The 17,155-nt window shown below is 40.5% G+C and overlaps 1 protein-coding gene across 8 annotated transcripts in view; it reads right to left on the bottom strand.

Moving 5' to 3' along the window:
- Positions 1–17,155, bottom strand: part of BICD1 (BICD cargo adaptor 1) — a 169,702-nt gene that overhangs the window by 31,574 nt on the left and 120,973 nt on the right. For 5 of the 8 annotated variants that reach the window (XM_039570409.1, XM_039570412.1, XM_039570410.1 and 2 more), the window contains exons 4-6: positions 15,140–15,610; positions 8,221–9,315; positions 2,475–2,626 (exon numbers count right to left, since the gene is read on the bottom strand). In XM_039570409.1, the coding sequence (XP_039426343.1) occupies positions 2,475–2,626; positions 8,221–9,315; positions 15,140–15,610 (1,718 nt within the window). The remainder of the gene's footprint in view (positions 1–2,474; positions 2,627–8,220; positions 9,316–15,139; positions 15,611–17,155) is intronic. The other 3 variants (XM_039570407.1, XM_039570408.1, XM_039570411.1) reach the window with 1 other exon arrangement.

Here is a 17,155-nt window from a genome sequence, read left to right as displayed (position 1 = left end):
TTCCTATGGTGGAAATTCAGGAGTAAGTACCATGTGATGCACTATAACCATGGAAACCACGGTTTTATTCTACTAAAGACTGAACAATTGCTTTTTTATGCTGAAGGTTGCTACTGCATCTAACGTTACTGCACAAAATCTTGTGTTTACATCCTTGTATTTTCAAACAGATTTCTCTTCTTCAATGGACTTGTAGAGTATATCAACCCTCTGTCATTTAAACAAATGCCCTTCCAAATGGACTATTTGGAATGAGTCAATGATTTGACCATTTAGGAAGATTGATTTAATTATAAAGGCCATTAAACTCCATGCTAGGGAAGAAAAATGAATATTTTACAACAGAAAAATCTATAGGAGCATAATGATGTGGAAGACCTTGTAGTGAATAATTTTTATAACTGTGCTCAGAAAATATTGGGCAGAACTTAGGACGTCAAGGGCAGGGATACATTCCATAGGCCCTATATTGAGTGTTTAATCACTAATACATGGAGTTTACCAACAGCAGTAAATTCTTTGGGGGAAGTTTTTCTCTACTAACAGTAGAAATTTATAAATTAAAAATGTGTGACTCAGGAAGTCACATGGACTCCCTTTATAGTCCATAGAAGAGAAAGAGAAGCTTCTTTGCAAACTACACATGAGGCATCTAGAAAAGGTACCTGGATGAGTGGAGTCAGTGCAGCCTAATTCTCGTGGAGGGGATGCTGCTGCCTCCCATAAGCTTTAGGATATGCCTTGACATCTGCACTCAGGATGCCCAAATTGAGTAAGGAGCATTCAGCACACCAACAAGCTAACATTCCCTTTAATTAACTTCTAAATCTTTGCAAACTACTTTTACCTCATATGTTGATGATTTACGGCCCATGCAAGACCCTTGTTTGCTTTATGCTCACGATGCCACTGCTCTGCTTGGGAGTTACCCACCTTCCATGAGGCCTTGCAGAGTTAGTACACTCCTGTGTCTCCTAGAGTAAGGAGCTTGCAAGGAAAGTCAACATATGCATTTCCAACACGCACACACACACACACACAGAGCTCTCCTTTCTGGAAGAAAATCTATAGATGCCAATGAAATCAATCAGGCTACCTTGGTTCACACCACCTGCTGAGCTGGGTCTTCACTTCCATTATGTCGCTACACGCACTCTTCTGACGATGGACCTATGATGAACTTGTACACAGCACCAACATCACAACATATAAATGTGCCTTTTCTCCTTCCTTCCCACTTCTCCCAGCTGCTGCTGCCACTGCCACTAAGCAAAAAAGCACCTTAGAAGGCTGGAAGTGGTGAGATGGCACTGCAGGGAGCACTGAAGAGATGCTGGCATGAGGCACAAAGACGTCTCATCATTTATGGACTAAAGCACAAACAAGAAATCTGCATCGTGTTTGATCATAAGGGGGGGAAAAGTCTGGCTTGTGTATTTCCAAAATAAGAATTTACTGATGAAAATGCTGGATCTTTAAAAAAATATATTTTTAGGTAACCTTTTAAAAGGCAGCTCAGATGAGAAGATACACTCTTAAGCTGTGCCAGGGGAGATCTAGGTGGTCATTAGGAAGAACTTCTTCACAAAAAGGTCTATTAGACATTGGAGTGAACTGCCCAGGGAGGTGGTGGAATCACCATCCCTGGGGCTGTTTAAGGAAAGACTGGACATGGCAATCAGTGACATGATCTGGATGACAAGGTGGCGTTGGGTCATGGGTTGGACTCGATCTCAGAGGTTTTTTTTCAACCTAGTTGATTCTGTGATTCTGTGTAAAAAAACCAGAAGCTCTTCTGAAGAAGATGTGGAAGAAGGAAAGATGAAAGTTGATTAATTACTGTCCTGCCAGGAGGAACTATGTTACAGAAGGTAAGTGAAGCTTTTGTCCTGTGAAGGAGAAGATAATAAATTGAACATCACAGTGGGAGAAAATAAGAATTTATACTGGAGTGGGAAATTACAGTTATTAGCACTGGATTACCACATAGGCTGGTTGATGAAATAGATTTTACTACTGGTAAGTAATAAATCTCATTGTAATGAAAACATGGGATCCTGAAGATCATCATTAACCGTACAATAGCTTTACAAGACAGAATCACTGCGTACTTCTGAATGGGAAAATCAGCCACATAAATCCACTATTTGATTTTCACTTTAAAAAACCCTATAAATGCAAATATGCTAGAGGCATCTATTGTCATTTATAACACTTTACTCAAGGTTGTATTGACATTGCTATTCTTCAGCTTTATTTTCCAAGACACACATCTCAACAGCACTTGAAAGCTTGCAAGTTTTGCACGGTGTGCATTCTAGGACTCATTCACCTTCATCCAGCAAACCCCTGACCATGCAGAAAATAATTCCTCTATCCTCCTAAGCACCTAACATATACAGCTAAGTGTGTTCTCACCTAGCACACACGTGTTTACAGTGCTGAGCCAGATGGTGACACCACTTATCCCTTACCTGGTTGCAAACATTGCTCTCAAGGATGAGAAGGTTGCTGCATCTTCCTTCAAAGCCTTTAGCTCATTCCGTAGTTTGGTCATGGTCTCAGTCACCATTGCTTTTTCATTTTCGTATTTATTCTTCAAATTGGCCAGTGCCACTTCAGCTGTCTAAAACACAAACAACACAAACATATGTGCTTATGAGACAGAGATCTGAGAACAGCTAAAACCCCACGTCTGATTTTGGTTTTGATGTCCTTCATTCACACAGTAAAAGAAATCAAACCTGATCGCCATCGTAGTGCACCCTTCACGTTCTTCTTTTAAGTTGTACTCCATGAAACCAGGAAAAGGAGAACACAGATGAGAGGACAAAGCCCATTTTAACAGCAACTGGCAACAACTCTGCACCTTAAGTGTCCCTGCAACACCGTGCAGCTGTATGTGGAGGACTCGGGTGAGTAAGTTACTACAGGAGCTGCTACCAGGTTGTTTGAGGTGCAAGAAACAACCAAGTGTGTCCCCTGGCCGCTTTGCAAACAGGACACAGGGCACGTGAGGCTCAGCCTCTGCAGCCAAGTTGTGAATCAACGTGTTTGGCCTCAAGCCTACTGCTGGCCGAGGCTTTCCGTGGGCACAGGGATGGCCAGGACCTGGCAGCTTGATTAATGTCTGAGAACTGACAATGTCTACTGTGCAAGCCAGCATTATTTCAGCATTTTTAACCATAACAAAAAAAAAAAAAAGTGTAAATTACAGTTTTCATTTAACAGGAAACAAGGCTTTGTATTTGTCCTATGCCTAAATTTTTGCTGCTCCCTTCCTTCTTTTTTCAATTTCATCTGTTAAATTTCTTTAATTTGCTATTTTACTGCTTTTAACAGCTACATTTGTCTTATCTTTGCGAGACTTGAACATTCTGCTTTACCTATGAATTTAGTATCATTTTTAAGTTATTCAAAATACGAAGTTTTATAGAGACTTTATACCTACTGCTGCTTGGACATTTAAAATTATTGCCTTTGAATGAGAGGAAGAAAAATTTGCTTCCTTTTACATTTGTTCAGAGTGTGTTATGGTTGTTTTTTCACTTCATTTGGTACATAATAAGTTGCAGCAATTCATACAGGCAATCAATTTCCCCTGTTACCTTATGGGTTCTTGAGCCACCACCAGGGGAGAGAAGTTTAGAAGAACATTAGGTTAAAGCAACCAGCAAGGGAACAGGACAAAAGATGGTAATTACCAAACAGTTGGAAACCTGTTTTAAACTCAGTTTTCCGAAACTCAATACCTTTCCTACTAGCAATGTCTCTTAACAAAAGAATACATTAGAATCTCCTACTAAATTACAACTTTATTCTTTTTGTCTCGTTAAATAGCACCATTATAAATAGCAGCATTAAAATACGTTTTGATTGTATACTCACCAATAATAGTTTCTTACTTTCAGACCAATTTACATTAAGAGAACGGATTTTTAAAGGGCATTACGAGCAACCATCTATCATTTTAAATAGATAAATTTTTCCAAACCAGATTTGAAATCATCAGCAATACATGTTAAAATTATCAATCACTTAGGGATCTATTCAAATCAATTCTGCTTTTTTCAACCTTGCTGATATATGCTTTGGTGCAATGCAGGATACTGGACACCAGTCTATGTCGTGGCAGGATAAAGCAGAAATCATCAGCTTTTTGTCTGTTTTCAGCCATGACCAAAAATGTACACTCGTAAATTAACAGTAATTTACATATCACTGAAACTATGCACAAGGATCAGACAGACCATAATCCCTATGTTTTAGTCTGGATGTCAGGGTAAGTTAAATGGATGTGCAACACTACAGGATGAAAATATAGTGTACTTGGTGAATAAAAGAGGAAGAACTGTATCAAATCTTAAACTTCCTTTCTTCCTATTAAAGTTTCCTATAAAACATATAGAAAACAAAGCATAAGCTTCAAATCCTATGAGAAATGCTTAATGGCTCTCCATGCACCAGCCAAGCTGCTGAGGTTCTCCCTTCTGAAAGTCTCCTAAGTGCTCTGCTATAGAAGCAAATAAAACTAACCAAAAAAGTGGGTTTAGTAGCAAAAGAAAGACGGAGAGCACAAGCTGAGGAAGCTTCTGTCGGAAATTTGGGGAGCCTGAAGAGACAGGAAACTTGCCTGAATTCTGAGAACACCCTGAAGCCTGAATGTGTAATGGAGGCAGAGGATAGAAGAGGAACTCAGCCTCCATCTATCAGAGACAAGTAAGTGTGTCTGGTCACCTCAGCTGTACTGTCACACTGTGCCAAACTAACAGGGATAAAATGAACTGAAGCCACATGAAACCTCATGTTACTCTTCCTCCAGTGCCAGCTCTTGTTGAAATTTCTATTTGTTCCCCATCTCAGCCAATCTCCAAAATTGTACCCATTGAGCCACATATATGGTGGTGCCTGAAACCAGTTCTGTGGAATAATCTAGGTTTAGATAATCCAGAACAGTGCATTCAGAGAGTGCTCTGAAAGGAAGGATGGGGTAAATAAAAGCCTTCATCTCCAAGTGGTGGGTGCCAAAAGGAAGCAGATGCCCAGGACCTGGCTTTAACAGCTCTTTCTGAAGCACTTGTTTTTAAGTTGCGGCTAAGTAAAAAAATTTGTATCAGAAAAATGAGAGAATTTTGTTCCACATCAAAATGCAATCTCTCAACACACAAGTAGATGGAGAACACAAGAAAAAGATGAAAACATGGGGGAAAAAAAACATTAATACTCTTCAGTGAAGTAAATAATGTAATAAGACAGCAGAGGTGCTCATGACACTCTTGTCAGACCAGTCATGCTGAGGAACTGGGCAAATGACTACCCAGGCTCTCAGCCAGCCACCTGCAGACATGGAATTGATGGCTCATGTAGCATTTACTGTGCAGAAGAAGTCACCTGGAATTTACAGCAACACCAGGAGGGAGCAGGGAGCTCCAGTGCCTGGACTCCAGCAGGGTGTGAAATACCAGCGAGGAAATGAGACCTGGGGAACACACAGAGCTCAGCTCCCCTCCCCATCCTCAAAACCCAGCCCTGGAGGTGAATAGGCTGAGGGGAGCACACACCTGACCCCAGGACCTCAAGAACTGCCAGAATTAACAGGGTCCTTTCCATCCCCCTCCATATCCCTACAGAAGAGATGTTTGCCCAATCTCATCTGCCTAAAGGTTGCCATCTTCATCCTGAAATCTGTGAACAGATCTCATTCTCTAAGATGGCTTTGTATGTCATTTACTTTACATCAGCTGTGTGAGAAGCAGACCAGCTAAAATAATTGTTAATAAATATTAAGTCCTACACTGGTAGGATTTTTATTTCACACAAGAAAGCAGAAACTAGCCTGTATTTTTAGAGCACAAGTTGTACATGGTACCAGGTCTTTTCATCAAACCTCTCTTTCACAGCAGAAATTCTACTGTGTTCTGTCCATATAATATCAGGGCATTTGTTTATAGATAAGGTTCTGTATGTTTGGGGTTATCAAGGTATTTTTTCTGAAAGACTTTTATGGGTATTTCACTTATGGGAGCTGGAGACACCATAGTTACTGCTAATGCAGAATTAAAGGTCTCGCTGACTCAATTCTGTCTCATTGAACTATTTAGCTATGAAAACAATATATCAGCTTTCCATCAGAACTTCAGGATATTAAATTCCCCTCAAAGGCAGTTTTGCTTTCTGATTGCTATTAGAAATCGAAACCAAACCCATTATTGAACTGGTCCTAAAAGTTACTGCATCATTAATTTGATTTTACTTTCTCACTTATGCCACTTGTTAATGTTTATTCCACCGATCTGGTGCAGACACAGTAATTTGGGCTATGAACAAAGGATACATAAATCAAGACAAGGCAAGCAAGCAAGCCAGCAATATCTATATGCCTTGCTTTCCTGGGCACTTGGTTTAAGAATACATTTTCATGGACCTATGTTTGCATTTTCTTACATCAAATCTTTCTCTTTTTATCCTGCTAGAGCTTTGTGTAGTCTAAAATTCTTATTTATGAATACTACTGACCATCACTAGATACCGACTGTGTTTCCCTAGTTAAGGGTGTGTTTTCACTAAAGTACAGCCCAAAATACCAGACCTAGGGAAGGATCCCACAAGGGAAAAACATCCTCAGCCTTTTGCTGCTTAGAAACTTAATCTTTTGAAGGGGAACACCTCAAGAGGATAAACTGTAACCCTGGTTTTTTTGAATATGAGTCAAAACATGAATTTGGGTTCTGGGGTACACTCATCACTTGAGGCTGGCACATAATAAATCACTCTTCCCCTCTACAACTTTGAATTTCTCCTTCCCTTTATATTATTATGTCTTTTAACTTGAAAGTTTGAGGAAGCTGATATTAGGCTGGCATGAACAAGTATGGCACGTTTCTGTACCCAGTTGTACAGTTACCAATGCTGCTATCCAATAAATAAAAGATTAGTTAATAGCGGCTCCTTAGTCAGCAAATCTATCTTTTCCATTTCAGTGAGCATCCTTTAGGATAATGCATTATTTCTGACAGCAATAAAAGAGTGGGACTGAGATATATCTTCTGGTGGTAGCAAAAAATAAATGATAGCTCTATGCTAATGGGAAAAATCTTTAATTTGGGATCACAGAATGTATACCCACATACATCAATTCCATCTAAATTACATTTTAATTACATGGAAAACCACATATAATTGCTCAGAGCTATTATTGCTTAGCTAGAGATGGTATTTAATTACTTGAGTTAATATTTAACATGTGTTGTATCAGAGGGAGGGAAAATGCTATAAAAGACTCAATGTATGTTGAAATATTGCTGCAATTTAAAAATCCCCAGTACCCTAGAAATGCAGTTACAGATACAACAATCAATTAAACTTGAAATTGTAACTTCAGAATAGTTGACTATTGGGAGTTTTAACACTGAAATCCCATCACTGTCACCAGCTAATAGTGTGCCAAGCTGTTAACCGGTATTTGAGCCCCCACGTGGTGATCACTGCACTGTTTTCAGATGAGAAAAGTGCCTGGAGACCTAGAACGATGACACTGCCGCTGCAGCCTTTTGCATTCAGATTAATTTTGGGCAAAAGGAGATGCATCAAAGTAAATAAAACTATTTGCATGGGGTTTTTTTGGTTTTTTTTACAGTGTTTTCAGAGCTGGAATCTAATGGACGCAAAGGGCTTGGTAGATATAATATGCACAGAAAATTGACAGTACTCTTGAAAAACATAGCATTAAGATGGATTTCTTTTGGCATTTGATATCAAGTACTATAATTTTCGGCTTCTTTTCATTGGTGAAACATCTAAAGTAAAATGGCTTGTTGAATTTCTCTTAAGATTTGAAAAAATTCAAAATAATGACTTGAGGTTTTTATTCTCTTAAATAGAAGAGCACACCACTGAGAGCCTCTCCAGGTATGTTCTATTTTGTTTTCCAACCCTGATAACCTTAATTAGTCTGTGATAATACCACCAACATGCCTGGGCAGTAGCTCGTCCCAGGCCACACCTCTGCTGAGTGAATGGTGGGAAATGCTGACAAAAACAGAACTAAACTGCTTAAAGAGAAGGCTGGGAAGGGAGGGAACAAAGGTGTGCCCTTGCTGTGATTGAGTGAGAGGCTAAATAACCTGTGAGTAAAACCTCTCCTCCAAAATACCCCTGGGAAAGCTTGTAAGCGACCTGTAAAAATAACAGACTTTCCTGAGTGCTTTATGAGCACCTTACCTGCTTGTTGGCTTTCAGCACTGCTCTCAGGGTCGCGATCTGCTCTCGCTTTGTGCTCAGGAGCGATTTCAGCTTCAGGATCTCTTCCATTAAGGCCTCCTTGTCTTTGTCGATCATGGGTGCCAGCTCGCGGGCCGCGGCCCGCTGGCGCGACAGCTGCAGCGACCGATCCACAGCCTTCTGCAAGTGCTTGATTTGGTCCCTTATTATGGCATTGAGGTTGTAGATGTTCATAGGCTCTTTGCGGATGTCACTGGTGTCAGAGACAGGGGAGGAAGGAGGGGCTGTGATGACAGGAGAAATGGAAGGTGTTTTTGTTGGGCTCTGTTCCTTGCCGGGCTCTGTGGCCTCTTTCGTCACCTGCTCGGTCGGGGTCCTGGCTTCTACAGGCGATGCCACCCCCCGCCTGGCAAGTCGTGGGGAAAGGAGACCTTGAGGGTCATCCGGTCCCTTCAGGCTCCCGCTGCGGGTGACTCTGCTCTGCCTGTAATAGTCCAACATGACCCTGTTCGGCGTCTCGTTGTTGCACAGGCAGACGTGGTGGTACAGCTGAGCCAGCTCCTCACTAAACGTCACCAGCTCGTCCTGGGCAGTGTTGAGGGTATTATGGTTTTCATTTGCTATGCTTGCCATCCTTTGTAACTCCTTTTCCATGTGGACCATTTTCTCCTGGCTTTCCTTGGTCGACTTCTCCAGGTTTATCACCTGCTCATCATACGTCTGGATTCTGCTCTCATACTTGGCCTTCTCTTCGGTGTAATTTTCCACATACTTATTATATTTCTCCTTTAAGGCTTTGATTTCTGCTTTAAGGTCTATCACCTCAGTAACAGCTACTTTGTATTTACATTCCAGGATCTCCAAGCCATTGATATCCACTTCATAATCATGTGCTTCCTCTCCAGAATCTCGGCCCTTCTCACAGTCAAGCTCAACTTTCAGCTCCTTGTTGCTCTGCAGCCCCCTCATGGCATTGACGTGCTCCGTGAGCCTGTGGACGCGCTCGTGCTGCTCTGTCAGGGCTCCCTTGGTGTGCTCCAGCTGCGTCTGAGACTCCTGGAGGTTGGCCAGGAGAATGGCCTTCTCTCGCTCCACCTGCAACAGAGTCAGAGTGAAAAACCCAGGATGGATCCCATCCTACCCATGCTGAACACCAAACTCTGCAGTCAAAGTTATCTCCTTCCACTCCACCACTGCATGCAGCTTGAGGGCTTCTGAGAGATTTTAGCCATGTACACCTAAACCATAAAATTAATTTAAGAGAGCCGTGTAACTCTCAGAGATTTTGGAAGTCCCAGCCTCTGTTACAACTTCCAATATCACTAGGTCACAATTTTACATGCTGCTCACTGAAGAGTTACCAAGTGCCCAAGCACTGTCTCATCAGCTAGAGTGATGATCCACGATTTACTAGGAGATACGTTCCCTGAACACAGCAACTGCATCACTGTCAACTGTAAGCCATTTCTCAGTGGAGTCTGAATTTATATTTCCCATTAACAGTTCTACCAATCTTTCACAATATCCATTTATATCTTTGAACTGTTGCACGCTTTCATTAAGGCAAATACAGTAAAAAAACTACACTAGCTGTGTACATTTCCACAGATTAAATAACCTACTGTAGGTGGAAATGTAACACAGATCAGGACACTGAGCACATGCAACTCCCAGGAGTACCCATCCCCAGCACTTATCTGTAAGCAAAATCCATCTGTTTAAATTCAAGCCAGGAAAAGCAGGACTTGCGGTGTAACTAACAACCAGCTGCTTGTGACCTAGTAAGTGTCTTTCCAAATATCCACAGAGAAATGTGGATTGAACAACAGAAGACATCATGAAGGGCACCTCTAGAAGTTTTAACGCACAGCAATTTTAAAGCAAGTGAACATGACAAACAAGTTTAATCTGCTCAGGTATTTGCTACTCATGATAACACCCCTGAAAGATTTCCACTTCAAATTTTAAGTGTAATGCTCCAACTTTTTCCTGTGTCTTTGTCCTGTTCTGAGGTGTGAATTAGGAAGCAGAGGAAGGCTTACAGAGATAGGATCCTTGTCCCTTTCATGGCTTTTACAATAGGACCCTAAGCCTACCAGGTTTACTGCTCTTTTCTCCCCCTGTTGCAGTATCTCAGCACATGCAGTAAAAATGGCACTTCCCTTGATGAGTGGTGGCATTACTAATTCTGAGAATTCAAAGCTTTCAGTTCTGAAAATTCTTTAAAAACAACAACAAAAAAAACAAACACAAACTTTCCTTCCCTATCAGTAGTATGTGGAAGAGAATCAAATTAGCCACCATGAATCTTAGCAAAGGATAAAAAAAGCCTTTGAGAAACTGGGAAGGTATTAATGCCATCTCACAAAATGTTCTAAGAAGTGCTTCAAACTCTTGTTTCCTCTTAACCAGGCTTTTGAGCAGCAGCTGCTGCTCAGAAGTACTAAGACATTAGAGCATACATTGATCCCTTGGTTTTACAGAGAGGCTCTCAAAATGTGGCCTCCATTAGGATCTGCAATCGATTGCAGGCAGAAACTACAAATAAAAATAGAAGCCATGATAAAAGCATCTGAAAAAAACAGCCTACTTTTCTTGTATACAAGGGACTGATGCCTTAAGAATTAAAAAAAACAGGGACAAACCTCATCCTTATTTTATGATCCGGGAAGAATCTGTCTCTTTAGATATGAAGTGTTCCATTTTTGGCACTACCTAGTCTGTGCAGAAGAGCACGGCCAAGAACCACAAGGATTTTGGTATCCTCCTCCATTTTTCGTTCCCCTCTTGCTGTCCCAGTATGTTTGCCACCCTAATTGTTGCTCACCCCCCATGTCAGCCCACTCCTGTTGAGAAAACCCAAAATAGGGCAAACTTGCCTTCTGCCAAGTGCATCTTCTTAAAAGGTGACCACTTTCTACAGATCTCTCGGTCAGGCCTGTCCTGGGGACCCTCAGAGATCAACCCAGCAGGAGTCTCTTCACCAGCTTTCCTCTTTTTTTCATCAAGCTGCCTGCCCTAGGTCTGCTCTCCCTGGAAACCTTCAGCTGAACTCCAGTTGTTACCACTTGGTATTGCAGGCTTCAGTGCTATTTACACTGCCCTCATCAGATGATGAAGGTATTTATTCCTTCAGGCTGGTAATGTGAGCTATGCACAAGCATTAAAAATCTGTGTTTTGGCTAATTTAAAGGACCATCTCACCTTATAGAGAGAAATTGTACTGATAATAAAGAACCACATATTACAGGCAGTTGGCTTATTAAAGTGTACGGGTCCACTGTGGGCATGTTCCCACCAAAGAAGCCAATTCACTGCAGATTGCACTCGTGTAAAAATAAATATTTATTTTTAACAATATTTATCGATAATAAAGCCTTTCCTCTGAGAAAACACCTGTGTGTTAAAGCAGCACAGTGCTTCAGTGCCTGCTTAAATTAATAAGACAGAATTGATCCTGCAGGACTACTGATCTGAACCATTATACCCTATCATGAAGAAAAACTGTAGCATGGCTAATTTGGATCTTGATGATAATTTCTCTTCTGAACATAAATGCGTTCTGGAAACATAATCCTTTCAAATAAAAAGAACTCTTTCCAGAGAAAACATTTTAAACTTTTGAAACCCATATATCAACTTGCACAGCAGGCAAAAGGAAATACACAGACCTACTCAATTTTATTCATTCTGGACCAGCAATAATGGATTAAGCTAATCCCCTTTCTGTTTAAAACCATAAATACATGCTCCTACTGCCAAGGGAAAAACCCCAAAGCTCCAGCTCATTCCTGAGCACACCTTTTGCATATTAATGACTCTGCTGTTCCCAAATATGGAAATGATATTTCTTCTTCTAGACAAAACTATATTCTTCTTTCCACCACAGCAAACTTATGGCAATTCCAGGTATTTTTCAGCCCAGTTGGTGCATTTTTTTGACATTGAAATTGGTAGCTGCAGTAAGGATTTTTATCATTCCTTTAGAATGAAAATAAAAACAATTCAAAAGTAGCTGTACCTGTTTTGCAATGCATCCTTCCCTTCAAAGATTTCAGCTTGAGGAGATTTTCTTCCCAATTTGCATCTATAGTTTGCAATTATGGAAACCAATTTTACAATAGTTATTTATCTCCTCACCTTTTTCTTTTTTTAAACATCATCAGAATTTCAAGGAACAATTCCTGGGGGAGACTGGAACAAATTAACAGGAGAACTCATCTCAAGAACCCTGAATCTCAGCTATAGCACATTTGTCACAGAGTACAAGGCAGCTGAAGAAGAATGTCAGAAACTAAGCTGCAGGACTTTTTCTTTTTCTTCCTTTTTTAAGAGAACTTAATCTAAGTTTTCCAAACATGATATTAGCCTCAGAAAAGGGGAACGTATGACCATGGGAAGAAAAGGAGTCCTAGGCTTCGAAGATTACATAGAGAATTCTTTCCACTGGACAACAAACAGGAAGGAAGAGTGCAAAGCCCTGAGCTTTTCCAAGAAAATCTCAGAGTACAAAAATTTTCAGCAAGACATTTGTTACACAGCAGACATATGAATGGAAAGGAAATAGTTGCAATTAAATCTCTCTCCTAGGGACCAGCACAACTCATGGAGCAGCAGCATCCAAAAGCTGTAGAGGGAATTCTATTTGTCGTACTGTTTCAGTGAAGTCTTCTTTTTGAGACTGAGGAGCAAAAACAATTTGCTAGACACACTTACAAAATGGCAAATCTGAAGTTTACCTTTCTCCTAAAAAGGAACCTGCTGTCCTATAGACATGAAAATAGTTCACAAAAAACAGTCAGCTCCTTCAGAAACTCTGTCCTAGTGCAGCCTCTTCAGAGGAAACAGGAGGCACTCATACCAAATACTGAATGAACACCACATGGCAAAGACACCATACAGGAAATGAAATTCCGATTTTGCTGATGATTTACCTTTTGCCAGCTTTTAAACCTGAATAAGTCTCCCATCTACCACATGCAAAACTTTTGGAGGAATTTTTCACATTTAATTTGTATGACCCAAATTTAATTTGTGCGACATGAACTGATGTAACTCAACAGAGAAGGTGGTCCCTTTGTAAAAAGTGCACATCAGCATTTTGCAGTGAGTCTTTACAGTAGCTAAAGAAATCAGGCTTTCACTGAGGTCTAGTCTGTCTTTTTAAACCATAAACCTCTAACAGGATGTAAATGCCAAGCAGTGGTGGCCACTATTGGCACAGGTGTGCTGGGGCCCAGCACCAAAAAATGCTATGGCCAAAAATAGTTATAGTTTCTTTTTAAGGGTCCTAAGATTGTTCCTAGTGACTGCGAGAAGGCTGTCTCTTTGTTTAAGAGATATAAAATAAATTTTTAAGCCAGAGAAGATAAAGACAATTACAGTATCTTTCAAGTAGAAGCTTGCTAACTCATCATGCTCAGTATTTAATTCAATAAAATCAAGAAAAAGCATACCCAAAGCAGTCCTTTTTTTTTTCATTTCTAAGCAATTTTCATTCCAAATTCACAGTGCATATATTTCATTGTAAATTATGGTTTAAAATACTTACAGTGTATTTCAAAATGTGAAAATTTAAAAGCATTTCTTTTGAAACTGTGTTTTAAAATTTTTAACATTGTCCCTCTTAATCAAATTAGAAGCTGCATATAATGTATATTTGCACATATTATATATATACATGTATATGTACTTACAGGTGCATATTTGTATACATACATACAAAATATACACTGTGTATATTTTAAAACTGGAAAAGTTTAACAGAATTTTTCACGTAAATAAAATTCTAAGTTTCGTGCTTTCACACTTAAGTGATGTGTGCTTTGTATCAAAGTTATTGGTGCAAAGCACTAGATGTCATCCGTGTTCACCATGTCACAGCTCAGACCAAAACTTCCCACAGTGAGTTTGGCAATGAAGTAAATAAAATAATTAACTCCTCAGCAAATAGGACAGACCACATAGGGGTTTGTTGTTCTCTAGCAAGCACTGAAAACCGGTTTTGCTCTACTTCACTTCTAAACCACCTTTTACATTTTAAGCAGTAAAGGGCTCACATTTACTCTCTTTAGAAGAGGTGCTTTTCAGAAGCCTGGAGCTAGAAAATGCTGGGTGTTTCCTTGACAGTGCCAAAACCTTTCAAGCTGCTGTGGCAGACGAGATGCTCAACAGCTTGGGCAGCAGGACCCTTTCTCTGCGTGGCACTGCACCCCTTCTGAGATGATGTCAACAGCTTGAGTTTTTATCTGGCTCGCATCCCAGGCTCCTGTTCTGGCTGGGCATGGATGAACAGAGAACAAACGCTGGCTGTGCCGTCCCGAAGCACCCCCTGCAGCCCGCGCATCCGCCGGGACTGCCAGCGGGACAAGGGCGCTCTGTGACAGCCCACACGCCACATGCTCCCAGTGCACGGCTGGTAAGTGGAGCGCTCCTCTCCTTTTGTTCTCTCCTGAACGCGTGCCAAATCTTGCTCGAGCTGAATTTAATGGCAAAAACTCCTTCGGACTTGCAAGAGAGCATAATCAAGTCTGTACACACGAGTATTTTAATGGGGTTTTTTCCAGATAGCTTTAGTCATATCGAAGAATACCTTATTTCACTTGCAATTTCAGGGACATTTACCGTTATCAAAGCAGGAGAAAAAGGAATCTAACCTTCTGCAACCCCAGCATCTACATCCCTTTCTCCCCTTTGCAGTAAATATCTGCTCAGGTCACACCGACTTTTGTGCAGACAGATATTCTGTTTGCTAGGGGTATTTCTAGCAAAACCCGGATATGAAGAAACACCAAAGCAGAAGTCTGGAAAATGGACATATGTGGTCAAAAACATCACTGGGAATGATCACTTCAAAACGGGCACGAGGGTTCATAGGATGTGTGTCTAAACACTCCAGGACATTAAATTCAGCCCTTACCTGCATGAGTTGCTGCTTCAGTTTCTGTATCTCTGATATGTTGAGCTCACTGAAGAGGTCAGAGACGGGGTGCAGAGATTCTCCTTTCCTACTCGTGGGGGTTCTGTAGTCACCGTTGAGTTTCACAAGAGGCCCGTGGATGTGTCCGTTCATTTTGTCGTCATTGTTGGGCTCACCCCCATCCTCTGAAAACTTCAACCCATCTACTGATATATTAATATGGTTATTATACATACTATCATTGAGGTTGATATACTGGGAGAGTTCCTTTCTCAGATTGTTCTTTTGCTCTCTTTCATTTTTTAAAGTTTCCAGAGCTTCCTCCAGCTGATGCTCAGCAATCTCCTTCAGCCGGATGGCATCTTCTAGCTGGCTATTAAGCAACACTGTCTCCTCCTCAAATCGTTTAATCTCATGCTTTAAGCCTTCGTATTCAACCTGAATTAGACAAGACAAAGAACATTCATAATACTAAAACTTGAGTTGTGAAAACCTGCCATTTATCAGCCCTATTGAGATAGGTGTTAGAGAAACTATGGTTTGGAATACCAGACATTGCCTACAGCTGCAAACAAATGACTGAAAAAAGAGTGCAAGTGGAGCTCACTCTGTTAAATACTCCAGTGTTCACTTTTTCAGCATGTGAGAATCAAGAATTAGAAAACCTCTTTCTGAATAACTTATGACAAGCAGTGTAATTTCATGGGAAGAAGGCTGTTTATTAGCAGATGTCCTGGTAACAGATTTACTCTGAATTGCCATAAGCAATGTTGGTATATCATGGTATTTATAGATCTTAGGTTCATATAGCCGATTTATGATTTGCACATATTCTGAAGATGACTTCATATCTCATTTCTTACTAGATGTAAAGTCACTCAAGCATAGATACTCCCAAGTATCTTGGTAGTTTTCAAAAATATGGATGGAAGGTACAAAACCAGTAGAAGAGCCTCGGCTCTCTTCTCTGTATATTACAAGGCTCTCCATTGTCCCAGAGGCATTTAATTTTAAAAATTAAACAAGAATCTATTTGTACAATCAGTTTAAACTCTAAGATGCCCCAAAATTGTTAGACATTTTTAAACCACCAGAAAAATGCAGCAAACAGCTCATTCAGCCCCCCACAGTCCTTGGACTGTGTGTAGGGACGTCCTCCTGGAGCACACAGGAACCTGTTGCTCCAACCACAGTGCCTGGAGTGTGTCCCAGTGACACCCCTTGGCAGCACTGGAGGGACTCACTGGTCTGTCCTTCTCAGAGGGCAGCTCCCTGCCCCACACCAAGGTGTGGTATTTTATCAAGGTATATATGGGCACTGTGAGCTGAGCTCAGCAGCATCTTCCTCTCTGTCCTTTAAAGGCAGCTCCCTTGTTCAGTCCTCTCCATTTCACCTGACAAGAAACAAAGCCTGGAAAAACTCAGCCTAGCTCAAAACCAGTTGATCAGCAATAGCTAGAGAGGGCAGCAGATCCCCACTGCAGAATGTTTCCCCTTTGCTCTTCTTCCTCATCTTCCTTTTCACTGTTGGAAAACCCCACAGCAATGAAAAGGAAGAGCTTTGTTAGTAAAGGTCCATGTCCACACTCAACCAGCACTCCTGGTAAAAATGATGACACTTTGATTTTGTAAATTTAATTCCCATCATGTTAGTCACCTGCATCTTAATTTCAAAATGGAAAAAAAAAAATCTCAGTATCAGGTGAAATAATTTAATAGCTTGGTGAAAGAGGAAAAAAATACTGAATTTTCATGCTTCCATAAGAAGCCCCAATTTTTTGCAGTTGAGGCTTTTCTAATTCAAACACATTACTAACTGCAATCTTAAGGCATTGTATAGAATTTTTTTATATTTGATATATATGGATTTTTAATCAAACTAAAATAAGGTTCTGGCAAAAACAAAAATATCCACCATTCCTATTGAAGTAGAATATTTATCAACCTGTCAAAAGTCTTCAACTCATAAACCTTTAGAAAGGCAATCTTAAAAACCAAAGCACTAATCCTTCAAAC

This window comes from Corvus cornix, chromosome 1A (genome assembly GCF_000738735.6).
Source record: "Corvus cornix cornix isolate S_Up_H32 chromosome 1A, ASM73873v5, whole genome shotgun sequence".
NCBI classification, from domain to species: Eukaryota; Metazoa; Chordata; class Aves; order Passeriformes; family Corvidae; genus Corvus; species Corvus cornix.
This window is presented reverse-complemented; position numbering and strand designations above follow the sequence as displayed.